This window comes from Cryptomeria japonica, chromosome 11 (assembly GCF_030272615.1).
Source record: "Cryptomeria japonica chromosome 11, Sugi_1.0, whole genome shotgun sequence".
Taxonomy (NCBI): domain Eukaryota; kingdom Viridiplantae; phylum Streptophyta; class Pinopsida; order Cupressales; family Cupressaceae; genus Cryptomeria; species Cryptomeria japonica.
In genome coordinates, this window is record NC_081415.1 from 262,362,913 (window position 1) to 262,377,312 (window position 14,400).

Here is a 14,400-nt window from a genome sequence, read left to right on the forward strand (position 1 = left end):
AGGATGATTTCATAAAGAATAGCAGATATATCACATATATCAGCATAAGTTTTTTTAAACTCTTCTTTGGGTTCTCTTAAAACATTTGTAGATCAAAGAAAAATCAAAGGAGACAGTATTGAGAAGGTTTTCTGAGGTTTTAGAGCATACAAAGTTGCAATAAATGGTGAAGGTTCAATGTAAAGTGACAAGAAGGGATCGAAGCAGATTTTTTTTGCACAAGAATAATGATGCACCAATCAGATATGGGTATCAAATCCTCTAAGTTGGATGACGATATACACATTTTGTACAATTAGATTTTTCACATACAAGAAGAAAGTTTGTCAAAGTTTGTTAATTTGTTGTTGATTGTAGTTCTAGTTGCGACTATGTTGCACGCTCTAGCTATAAAATTAGATCTTGAGATGATGCAGAGGATATGTGATGCAAAATCAACAAGATGTTTGGTTTCAAAACGTCAAAGTGATTGTTAGGATCTCAAAATATTTGCCATAAAAGCTTCATCGAAATCATCTAGAGCCTTGCAAATAGTCTATTTTTAACTTGTGCTTAACTGTCATCATTTTTGAAGAGGAGCACTGTTAGATTGAGCCTTTTGCTTTTTCTAGCATCCTCTATTAAAGCCAGAAGTAAGCTATTTTTTTATCATTTTCTCATCATGCAAGAAAAGTTAGCATTAAAACAAATTTTTAATAAAGTTTGCATGTCATGCAAGCAGTTGCAGCTAGAGTTGAAATACAATCAATTTGTTTCATGTATAGTATAAATAGTATAAATAAGTGCCATTTGCACTTAGATGGCTAATGATGATTCTCACCCTTGCATATTGCTGAAATTACTGTTAAGCAGGTGTTCTTGTTATCCAAAATTCGTTATCCCTCAATGAAATTTATTGCACTTATCTTGCTAATAGATGTTTATTGAGGTGTCTTTTTATGTTTGTTGATGGTTAAATTTCTTTGTCAAGTTTGTTATCTTTGAATTGCAGGTTAGCTTGAAGGTGTAGATCATACCAAGTCCTCCATTTAATTTACTACAGCATTTGTGTTTATGTGTTTTAACCTATTTAACTCTGTATGTGTACTTAATTGTTCAGTCTTTGCATTTGATTGAACAATGCAATTGTGAAGCTGTAGAGATTTCTTTCAGTCGATAAACCCAAAAATCACTTGCCCAGTGCTAATGTGCTGAGTCACCTTGAACTGTAGATCATAAAAACAAAGATAGGTTTTTATTTATTTAGTTTGTATACTCAAAAACACCTTAGAAAACATTGTAAAGATTGCAAATAAGCAAGTGCAAATTGTTCATAGTAGGTTAATTCTTGTTGATGATTTATAGCTTCAGTCGGATAAAATTAAATGTTAAATTGGCCTTAAGGCCTTCAACATTTAATTATATATATCATGTTATTTAGCATTTGTTAGTATAAACAAAAGGGCACGATCAAGTAATGTCTTGATCGGTCATGACCAATCAAGGCATTGCTTGACCGTGTCCCATTTGTTATATACTTATATTGAGTGGCATTCATGAGATAGGACAGAGAAAATAATAAATGCTCCTCTCACCTGCCATACAAAAGAAGATAGTCAGATTTATATTTTAATTAGTAATACATAGAACAAGATAAATTTTAATTCTGATCCATAAATTTAACATGGCATCAGAGCCAGGTTTCCTTCTATAAAGCCTAACAGCCTGAAGGAAGATCCGATTAAGATCAGATTGATATCTCCTTGAAAGTTTGTATTTTAAAATGACGAATGGAATCAGATTCGAAGAGACTTGAAGGTGCCTCAAACTATGATTCATGGAAACTACGAATGATGTTGGTACTAAGGAAGAATGAGTTAAAAACAATAATAGAGAATCCTTCTAAACCTGATGGAAAAGACGAACAGAGTCAGTGGGAAAAGAACAATATTAAAGCAATGGAGTTATTAGTAGATGGAGTAAAGAGTCATCTACTACCTATCATTACAAGGTTAGATTCTGCATATGACATGTTCAAAGCCTTGAAAGACATGTTTGAGATTAACAACACGAGCGGAATCCTCACACTTAAAAATCAACTTTCTAATATTAAAATGAGTAAAGAAGAGACTATCACTTCATATTTTATGAGGATAACAGAATTAAGGAACCAGCTCTCATCAATTGGTCACATTTATGATAATAAGAAGCTAACTATGATAACTCTAAATGGGCTCCCTATCTCATGGGGAAACTTTAGACAAGGAGTTAGTGCTCGATCCAAAGTTCCCAAATTTGATAGACTAAAAGCTGACTGCATTCAAGGAGAGTGTAACCTAATATCAAGAGGAATCATGAAACCCGTTGATGAAGATGTTCAAGTTCTAGTCTCTTGTTTGAAAAGGAAAAAGGACAAAAAGACATATGGTAATCGATCATTCAAGAAGCCTAGAGACTCCTCTAAAGTACAATGTTTCATATATGACGAATATGGCCACATTGCAAGAACTTGTCCTCTCAAACTTAAACTACAAGCGTCCCTTGCTGAAGTCAGAAATTCAGACATGTTCAGAAAAATATGTTCTCTAGAAGAAACTCAAGATACCTTGTGATTGAGAGGGAGCTTACTAATAAAGATTGAGCACTTCTGATGTAAAAATTGTAAATATTGATTATTATTATTAATACTAATAATTATTTTATGGGCCCTGTGTAAATCATAAGGAAGTGACGACTTCCAAATGATTTCCACTTGTATTTTTGAGATTATTGGAAGGTGACGATCTTACAATAACTCAAGATTGTGGATAGAATCACCGACTGAGGCAATCCACGTAAGAGCTTGTGGATAGAATCGCCGACAGAGGCAATCCACACAAGAGCTCATGGATAGAATCGCCGACTGAGGCAATCCACGTAAGAGCTTGTGGATAGAATCGCCGATTGAGGCAATCCACGTGAGAGCTCATGGATAGAATCGCCGACCGAGGCAATCCACACAAGAGCTTGTGGATAGAATCGCCGACTGAAGCAACCCACACAAGAGCTTATGGATAGAATCGCCGACAGAGGCAATCCACTCAAGAGTTTGTGAATAGAATCACCGACAAAGGCAATTTACATCTTGAAACTATGGTCCCAAGATAAGCATCATACGATTTATGAATATTGCTCCCAATACCTTTTATCCTCCCTAGCTAAGAGGGAGTGTTGATGATTTATAGCTTCAGTCGGATAAAATTAAATGTTAAATTGGCCTTAAGGCCTTCAACATTTAATTATATATATCATTATGTTATTTAGCATTTGTTAGTATAAACAAAAGGGCACGATCAAGTAATGTCTTGATCGGTCATGACCGATCAAGGCATTGCTTGACCGTGTCCCATTTGTTATATACTTATATTGAATGGCATTCGTGAGATAGGACATAGAAAATAATAAATGCTCCTCTCACCTGCCATACAAAAGAAGATAGTCAGATTTATATTTTAATCAGTAATACATAGAACAAGATAAATTTTAATTCTGATCCATAAATTTAACAATTTTTATTGAGCTTTCCTTTCTAAAGTTAAAGTTCAGTTCTATGGCACATCTGTTCCATTTTGTGTTGCACTAAAAAGTGCAAATTAAACTGCTAACATAAATATACATTTACCTCTTCCTAATACAAGTTGTCGCTGCTTGACTGTCAATGAGAGCTTAAGCACTGAAATCAATAAATTCTACTGAACTTCTGGGCTTTCAAAATCATTCAATTGGGCAATGACAGTGCATTGCCGAATCATCCTGCACTAAATTAGAGACGAAATTATTAATCTCTTTATCATTATTCTCACTTGCCAATATATAAGAATTCATTTTCTTCTGTATTGCATATTATCATTTCTGTAGGCTACGATAGTTACTGGATAATAATCACAGCTATCTAATTTTGTCTATTCTTGAAATTTGTCTTCATAAATTTATCTGGGTACCTGATCTAAGACTATTAATAACATTTTTGAAGGATATAATCTTTCTGTAAGTTTACCATGTATCTATACCATGGGATGTAGGATGAAAAAGAAGGCTTCTTCTGAGAAGTGAACTCTGAGTACATACTACAAATGCTTGGAAGTAAGCCAACCCTATTTTGATTTTTCTATTGGTTTTTTAGAGAGTGAATGAATAATTACCATTTCAAAGTCACTTGTATTGGCTACTGTATTGGGTTTTGCAAGAAAATGATGCCAAATTATTTTATCAAGTTTCTTACGAGTTGACCTCATGGGTTGTGTTTCCTGCCATTGCTTTGCCTTTGGATGTAATCCTGCCCACCAAACTGTTAGCACAAGTTTACATTGGTGCCACTTGCATATTATTTGCTCATGTTTGATAATCGCTCCTCTAGATGGTCAGCTGGAAGTAAACTAAACCTATTTTGATTTTTTCCATTGGTGTTTTAGATAGTGAATGGATAGTTACCATTTTAAATGTCTCTTATATTGCCTGCTGCATTGGATTCTGCATGAAAATTATGATAAATTATTTTATCAAGTTTCTTACCAGTTGCTCTCACGGGCTATGCTTGCTGCCATGTCTTTACCTGTTGATGTAATCCAGACCACTAAGCTGTTAGCACAATTTCACATTAGTGCTTTCAGCATATTATTTGCCCATGTTTGATAATTGTTCTTCTACATGGCCAGCTTTGCGTGTTGTTCATTTCCCTGATAAGCTGTTTTGGGCAAGATTTTCAAGCATGGCTTTGCCAATGCAGCTAGGGGATACTAGCCTTCTCATACAGATGGAATAACGCTTAAATGCAACCAACATGCAAAGAAAGATGAGTAGTAGGTCAGGCCCATGGTTGTCAGGAGGCTTCGGCCGATCTCTTTATGTGGTCCATGGAAACTGATTATAACACGAGCATATTAATACCTTTAATAAATGAAAACATTTTCCAATGATTTAACTGTAAGGTTTCATTGTGTTTTTATCAAATTGATATTGACAGAAGCTTAAGAATTAGTTTCCACCAAATATTAACAAAAGATAATTTAATGCTTAAGTGAGACAAGTTTTTATAGCCAATGTGGGTTGCCTTTTTAGTACAGCGGCTGATTTTGCCGTGTCTAATGTATGTTGTCCTGGAGAGAGCCATCTAGATGTTCTCTATCATGTCACATGTGTGCCAACAGGATCCACAATATCCTTGTCAGCTATTGGTTTCCTTAGTCAACCTAATGCCTGGTTGTATGTCTTATGACTTGGTTCAATAGGCTTCCTTTGACTTTATGTTATTTCATTCAGTTTCTTCATGGTTATCACCACAACCAATTGCCCAGATTTAGATTCTGCATCTGTTTTCTTCAATAAGCATTGACTATGTTGATTTTTGAAGCAATCACTTAGAATTGTCTGAATGAATGCAGAGAACATATTGATTGATTATAAACCTTTAATTCTATATTTATATTGTCAAGGACTGTGGATTTTCGTTGTAAGAAATTTATGTGAAACTACTTATGAAAAGCAATTACAAGCACCCTGTTTAGAAGAATGATATAAAAGTTGTAATAGAGACATAATCTGAAGTCGAGGCTTTAGTATGAATGAAAGTTTATAATCCAGAGAACCTCAATTGACAGAAAAAGGTTCAGCAGAGACACAAATATGCATATGGAAACCTCATAATACACCGCGTTTCTCTGAGAACTGTAAAGGCTTAAATCAATGATGATGCTGATTTTCTTTGATGAAATCCATTACAGATGATCAAGGATAACTTTTAGGAAACTACCATATGGTATGGCATAAATCATGTACTAATGATTGCCTTGTTGATATCTACCACTAATTAATATTACTTGCTTTTCTTTGCACTGTAAAAACAAAAACATGTATTAAATAAAGAAAATATCTCTGATGCATATGTACTGTGGTTTTCTTCCACTGGTTTTCAGAATATATGCCATTATTCTGTGATTTTGATAGTCTTTGATATAATAGGTTAATATGAACAAATTTTTGACCTGCAGAAATGGTGCAAAGCATGTGTTTTACTGGATGGGTTGAATCGAGGTCTTCCAAAACTTGGAATCAGTCGAACTAGGGGACGCCGTGGCTTAAAACTTGAGATTGAACCTCCTGTGACTACGGAAGCAGAAATGCAACAAAAAGAGTTGCCAAAGGGGAAGCCTTGCACTTCCCTTGATTTTTGATGCATATTATTCCAAATTACAGAAATGCATTTTATCACTTATATCAGGAAATTCTGATAATATTTGAATAATATGGCTTTTCAATCTTTTTTAAATTGTATGTACAATATTTTTATACAATTTTCTTACCAAATAACATTATAAAATCTACATAAATTTATGGCTGTACGAATTAAAAAAATACAAATTTCAAGACATTGGTCTAGTGTAGAAAATCTAGCGAAGTTAGATTGCACATATAATCACCAATCACAAAATTTAGTTGGAATCAGTTTGGATCAAGGGTCAAATGTCAGCGTGCTTGTGGACAAACATGAATTTTCTTGATATGATATGAGGAAATTCACATCATAATGTGTTCCACCCTTTGGTTATTGCGAGAATCAGTTATTAGGTGTGGAATATTGTTACTTGAGATCGCTCTTGATTAATAAGCCTAATTAAACATTTTGTTAAAGAGACTTTTTATTGAACATGTCCATTCATACATATCAACAATCTATCATCTTATTAATTCATACACACCTTCCGTATTATTATATTTTTCTTTTATACTTAATTTATTTACGGTTGTAAGATTGATTATTGGTACTTTCTGTTGATTTATGTTCAATTAAAAAGGAAATAACTTTTGTTCTTGTAAACTTTTGGTTGTTAAATAGATTATCAATTTTTATTATGACTTGTTTATTAGTTAATTGTTGAAATTGTAATTTAATTTTTAAATTGATTAAAAATTAAGAGAGTTTAAATTGTGTTCTTATTAAATTTTATATATTTTTTAATTACACAAATTTTAACTAAAGTTACTAAAAATAACAATATATATTGTATTAGAACACAGATTAATAAAGAAAATTAAAAAAAAAAACATTACTTCTAAAGAAAAAATGCTACATTGAGATCATTTATAAATGTACGTTTGATAGGCCAATTAATGTTAGAACCACTTGTACACAAAACAATCTCCCTTAATTTACTTTCCTCTCCCCTCAATATAAAGATATAACCATCTCTTTTGACTTAATGAAATACATTGAAAAGAATACTTGATATTTAAGGAGAGGTCACGTATTCAAAATTTAAGCATTCAAGATGATATCCATGATCAATTCTATATGAAGACATACATGAGTTGTACATGACAACATCAACCTTTTTATGAAGACTTCAAGGCAAAAGAGATTCATAAAGGAAGGTATAATATTTCAATTTAGCATTTATTTCTAGATCTAGCCTCTACTTTGCATGGGTAAGCTCTCTTTTCTATTTCATTCATCATTAAAGGGTTAATTTTGAACCCAAGATTTGAGCTATGTAAACCCCTATCAGCCCAACAACATTTTTCCTCTCTTATGTGTAGGTGACAAGTTCAAAAGAGAAGGAATGCAAATCCAAAAAGTATAGTTTGAAACAAATAGAAGCATATTTGGAAGAGACAAAAAGCCCTGGGTAGTGGCTATCGCTGAGTAGTGTTTTGACACTTCTTCAACGAACCTTTAGGGGAATATATTGATTGACATTCTAATCCCAAATCTAATTTTGATATCCCCATCTGACACCTTCAAGATTATGTAGCCTAGCCCCATAGCCCAACATTTTAAGTTCCTCTTTGACTCTCATTTCTAGATCTATACTCAGAAGTCTACATATCTATTATTAAACTTATTGTTTATGTTGATTACTCTCAATTTTGCATCTTTAGCCCTAGTTCTCACATAAATCAATTCAATTAAAAGGAGAATAATCAATTAATAGTGCCCAAATCTTGCAATAGGTCTGAACTAGGGCCTTTTGATTGCTTCTCCTTAATGTGATGTGGATGTAAATGGGTGTGATTCCTAGTTCGCATATTTAACTAAAAGAGGGGTAAAAATTTATTCAAACCAGAATAAATACAAAGCAAGGGTGTTATACAACACTATTAAACTCCACTAAGTGGTCCAACTTTTGAGACAAATCTAGAGGTAATTGACCCCTATCCATAATGTTCCAATTTTGCACATGATCATGGGCCCATTTGGCCAAACAATGTGCAACTCCATTCCATTCGCTAGTAATATGCATGAATGTAATAGAATCCAAGGATGCACCCAGATTAAGAATATGTTTAACAACCAAAGCTAAATACCAACTAACATATTTGAAAGTCCGCCTATTCAACAAATTCATCACCACTTGGGAATTAGACTCACAAATAATCCTTCTCCACCCAAGCTGACAGCTACACTCCACAACATATAAAATGGCAAGAGCCTCCATCAAATTGTTAGTATGAAGACCCTGATAAATAGAAAAGATAAATTGAACAATGCTAGAACTATCTTGACCAACTCCACCAAGACCAACATGACCAGGGTTCTCATGACAAGAACTATCCATGTTGAGTTCCAAAACTCCATGAGGAGGGGAGACCAATGCCCCTAGCTTCACAACCCTAGATTCCACCAACAAATTTCTAGTAACTTTAATCTTTTCGTGATCCTTCTTACGACTAGTTTTAGAGGAAGTATTAAAGGGAGCTTTCTTAAGGGGGTGTTGTTGCACACCCAGGGCTTGAGAAGACCCCCTTCCTTTAGCTGAGGTCAACACATCCTTAGCCAAATCCGCCAAAACAATATCATCTTGCAAACCTCCAGAGTCACCACAATTTCCAACATCCCCTTGCACATGCACCATTGGCGTATCCATATCGACAACCACCTTCTCCGACACTGTATCAATTCCCATAGCAGTGGCCCCAGAAGAAACCTCTACCGGAATCCCCTCCTCCAAAGCTAGATTATCCAAGACCTCAAAACGGTTGAAACCCTCTTCACATTGCCTATCCTTATAAGACCGCTTCTGACCTCTCCCTTTAGCCCTTGGCTTAACAGGTATAAAACCATCCTTATCAGGCCCACCATTTGTCATAGGAACCTTTATCCCCCTTATCTGCATGCATATTTAGACTAGTGAACTCAATTCCACATTATTATAGTAATAATGAGTTCAAACCACAATACTATATTTTGTTAACCAATTATAAGATTTGTCAAAGGTAGGAGCTCCATTAATAATCCAGGGTGGGTGGGAGGAGATAGTTGGTCAAGGATTGGTCTCTCCAAGATACAGTATAGATTTGCGAAACAGTTTGGTTGTAGATCTACAAACTTGTCCTCTATTAGAATACACAATCATTGCAAACATTAAGGCATTTTCACTAATAGATGCACTATTGCTAGATTAGGCATCAAGTAGATTATAGGATCTTCTTCATTTGGAACTTACTCTCCAATCATTGAGTTAAGTACCATATCTTCTTATCCCAAAATAGTTCGCACTTATTTAATTTATCATTTCTTGCCACACTTAAGTTGACTCATATTTATTTATATGAATTTTATTTGATAAGCTTACATAAAGGAAACTTGTTTGTCCCTTACATTTTTGGTGACCTTATTCAATCTTACACAAACCAACCTTCCTTTTAGGGTTTTACATGACAAGAGTTTTTAGATTTGCATTTTTCTATGTTTACACATTCTATTTTCATATCTAAACTTTCATTTACACCTTTGTGCATCATTGCCATTATTTTTATTAGAGTTTGTGTGCTTTATTTTGATATCTTTCTCACCCACCCTTGGTTACACCACTAGGGTTTCTTTCAAATTTGGTATACCATAATATTTTTTACTTTTTAATATTATAAAAATGTGCATTTGAGCTCTATTTCTATATCTTTTAGTTATACTTAAATTGTTTGTTTAAACCCTAGTGGCTACCCATTTTGATGATAGTATTGTTAATATTTTTTATATTGTGGTCAACTAAGGTGACTAAGAGGATTATGATCATGATCTACGTGTGGCTAAATATTATGTTTTACATTGTTGGTGTGCTATTTCTTTGCTTGGGAGATGTGATGGTTTTTCCTTCTTGGTGGACAAAAAACCTTTGCATTCCTAACAACTATTATGGTTGAGATAGGGGTGTTTGCCTTGCCCATATGGTAGTTTGGTAGAAAATTGGGCCATTAAACATGGATGATTGTTTCCGTGCTAAGGAGTGGCTCATTCCATCGTTGGGTTTCCAAAGAAAGATTTAAGGAAATTGAAGAGTCATTTGTGGGATTTGGTTGGCTAGGTGACAATTTATTCTATTTTTGATGACAAGAAGAAGGTGTTTAAATTTCTTGTGAAGCATATGAGCAAAATGAAAGTAGAGGAGGTTATAGGGTAAAATATAGAACTCCACAAAGACCATTCATATCCAAATCTCCATTCCCTAGTATTATATTTTCTATAGAAAAAAAATATTGTGAGGTTTTCTCATTATGTGCCCTACTATTTGCTTAATTTCCTTTTGGTTATGAACTATTATTGCAAGTTGATTAAATCCTTTAGGAAAAGTTTCCAAGAGTTGTAGGTGAAGATCTAGCTTAAGATAATTACGTTCAATGTATCTCCAAGGTTATAAACCAAGTGATAAGAGATCAAGTGATATTAGAGCTCCAATATTTTGGTTGTTGAAAAAGGTTATGGAAAATTTATGCTAGTTGCTAGGGAAAGTGGCAGTTGTAACTTAGTTCCTCATAAACATGAGATTAGAACTAGTTATTGGAATAGGGGCACAAAAGATATGGGTAGAGGAGATGAGATAGGTGAAATAAATTTCAAAAGAATAGAAGAATATGCAAGGAGGATCTTTGATACCATGGGTAAGATAGGTTAGATAGAAACCTTCATGCAAGTATTGATTGAGATGTTTAGAGTGCCAAATAATATGGAAGAAGTTGAATTTATAAATATTGAACTAGAACAAGAAGAAGCATGTTTAAGGCCAAGTGAAGATTTAAATCTAATCATATAATGGATATGTTAATCTTGAGAAGTTGGATTAATAGATATCCTAGATGAAGGTATACTTTATCCTCCATTAAGTTACTCCTCACCAACAATTTTTGTTTACTACGAGAAAATTATTAGGTTACTCTCTCACATGGTATGCAAGATATGTATTATCCTTTGAATGGGAGCTATGTGCTATCATTTGAATGTAGAAAAGTAACTTTCATTTTGGAGTGGGAATGCATTAAAAAAATCTTAAAGAATCAGTTTTATCCCATTTGCTATGACGAACACTAGGCAATCCAATGTCAATATTTTTAATAGCTCAAGAAATGTATGAGTGAGTTCTAGTAAAGGGCAGTAAAACTAGGTATAAATGTCATGCAAAAATATGTCGTGATGAGATTTATAGGTGAATTATTGAGACACCTAAAAACAACAATTCTCATGAAAAAGCCTTAGGATATCAATAAGGCATGTGCTCATGTTCCACTATGTAGAATTGGACAAAACGAAAGTGTCTTCATTCATGAATAAATAAAGAAATAAGGGAAAATAAAGGGATGCTAGAAATATAGGGAGAAAGACAAGAGAATGTGAAAGGATCATGCCAATACAATTGTCTATGACAAGGGAAAAGATAATATTAAAAAGTGTGCCCAATGTGGCTAGGAAGGTAACACAAAATAGAAATGTTGTAGGCTTCACCCAAATTTGAAATTGTCTTGAATGGATAGAAAAGAGACACCAAGTTTGTGGTAATGAACAAGTGTAAAATGATCAAAGAGATTTTAATTTAGATGAGATGTTCTTTTGTATTCTATGTAAAGATGTATGTCCAGTTGGTGAAAGCTCCAAAGTGAAAGAAGAACAAGAAATGAACATTTTTTCATATCAAAATTTGCATCTAGCAAAAGAAGGTAGACTCTTTGATATTTTCTCCAAATCTATTTTATTTTCTCAAAATATTGTGAGCAAGAGTTGCAAGTAGAGGGTAACCCCCAACCTTATTTTTTGGATTGGCTTAAAGATTGAGTTGAAATCATGGAGAAATAATAATCTAGGGTTAATATTTCTATTAGTTTCAATTGCAAGGATAAAACTTGTTAGTAGATATGGTTGCATTTGACATATGTAAGGTATTAATTAATAGAGCAAATTTGTATCTTATAGATGCTACATGTTGGAGGAGGTCTAATCAATATAGACTAGTTCTAAATGGAAAGTCATTTAAATTGTACACAACTAAGAAGAATACATAGATCACCATGGTTGGTGTAATAAAAACTATGTTTTATCAATACTAGTGGTCATTTTTTCTTGTTGTTGCTAAGAGATAGAGGAGAGTTGAGGGGGGTTATATGGATGTTATAATCATAAGGAGTAGAAACGCATAGTTGATTTGGTGAATATTTTTTTTAATTTTTTTGTATAATCCAACGGGTTTCCCACAAAGGGAACCATATAAAATGAAATCTAGTTGTTACTTGAATTCCCTTTACCAAACTTGCGGTTGTATATATTATATAATTCAAAGACAATGAGTCAAAGGGGAACTGGATATATCTTTGGAGCAAAGGATAATTTAACCTGATACCCCTCCATCACGGGGGCTTCACTTAGTGAACCTAGGTTATAGCACGTGCGTTCATGACATACTAAATAATACCCCTATTTTTTTAAAATATTGCCCTAAAATTCTTTTTTGTCACCCCCTCCCAATAGACAATTCAAATTAAAACCCCCCCTATTTTGACCATATATTGCAATTATTGCATAGAACGAATTAAAAAACCCCCTATTTTCACCAAATAGGCAATGTATTGCGCTTATTTTTTGAGATATTAAACCCCCCAATATGAATGCACGTGATATAATATTGCCCAACTAGTGAAGCCCCCTTGCTCTCCATACTAATCTCCTATTGTTATTGTGCCTAAGAAAGATGGGACATAGTGGATGTGTATTGATTATCAAGGACTATATATATATATATATATATATATATATATATATATATATATATATATATATATATATATATATATATATATATATATATATATATATATATATATATGAAGAATTGATATTTGCTACTTCAAATTGATGATATTTTGGACTAGTTATAACACACTAAATATTTCATGAAGCTAGACCTTGAGTCTATATACAACCAAGTGAGGGTCAAAGAAGAGGATTCATGGAAGATAACTTTGAAGACATGCCAAGGTCTCTATAAGTGGTTGTTCTTTTATTCAGAGTGTGTAATACCACCAACCATATTTATGCACTTCATTAATTGGTTATTGTATTAATCATTATTTAAATAACATATTGGTATTTAGTAGGTTCTATCGAGAACATGTATCTCCTATTGAAAGTATATTTAAAATTTTGAGGGAGAATACATTATTGTTGAATAATAAGAAGTGAAAGTATGTTAAAATCTCTTTAATGTACCTTGGTCATGTGGTGGGTGGTAGAGAGATAAGAACGCATGCATCTAAGGTTGAATATATTGCTAATTTTCTAGAGCCCACTAAATTGAGTGATACTTGGAGCTTTGTATGTATAACCTAGCAACTTATAAAGTTTGTAGTTAGAACTCATATATATTTGCCTTGTTACATGAAGTCATGGGTAAAGGAATAAAGGTTAATTGGGGAAAGAGACAACAAGAAGCATATGAGGAGATGAATAATAAAACATGAAACCTATTCTGGCTTAACTTTACTTGCAAGCAACATTTGAGGTAGACATGAATGCTAGTGACTACGCTATGGGTATGTTGATTTTCACTTGGATCTGTTTAGAGCACATGAGCTAAACTAAAATACTTATGTCAAAGAGCTATATGCTTTCTAGTGAAGTACAAATTATACCTCATGGGAAAGGAGATTGTGATGCACATTAATCACAATGTATTGAAATACTTGTAAGAGCAAATATATATTCTGGACGTTGTAAATCATGGTAAAGAATAACCATGGCATGATCTATAAGGTATTTATATGTTGTCTAGACCATCTATTTATCCATTTTAAGTTTCTTATCTAAGATAAATATCTCTCATGAGTTGTTTGTAGATGATTATAATCATGATATAGATTTTAATGAGGTATATTAAACTATATAATAAGAAATATAATTTTTTTCAACTTCATCATGACTACTACTGGATTTGATAGTGAACCTCATAGGTCCCAAAACTCACTTGAAACCAAGAGACACTTGTTGCCTCTTCCAAGCACCCACTTGGAGAACCCCAAAGATCACTCATTTGTCCACTTGCCATGTCACTATTATCCCATTCTAGACATCCACATGTGAGAAAAATAATATTAAATAATTGTGTCCACAACCCATCTTTACCTGTT

General features: G+C 33.4%; 1 protein-coding gene across 3 annotated transcripts in view; it reads left to right on the forward strand.

The window, feature by feature from the left end:
* LOC131069705 (cytoplasmic tRNA 2-thiolation protein 1) overlaps positions 1-6,722 on the forward strand; it is a 54,485-nt gene extending 47,763 nt beyond the window's left edge. For all 3 annotated transcript variants that reach the window (XM_058005235.2, XM_058005233.2, XM_059213857.1), the window contains one exon: positions 6,006-6,722. In XM_058005235.2, the coding sequence (XP_057861218.1) occupies positions 6,006-6,188 (183 nt within the window). In that variant the 3' untranslated portion in view covers positions 6,189-6,722. The remainder of the gene's footprint in view (positions 1-6,005) is intronic.
* Positions 6,723-14,400: the final 7,678 nt, after the last annotated feature.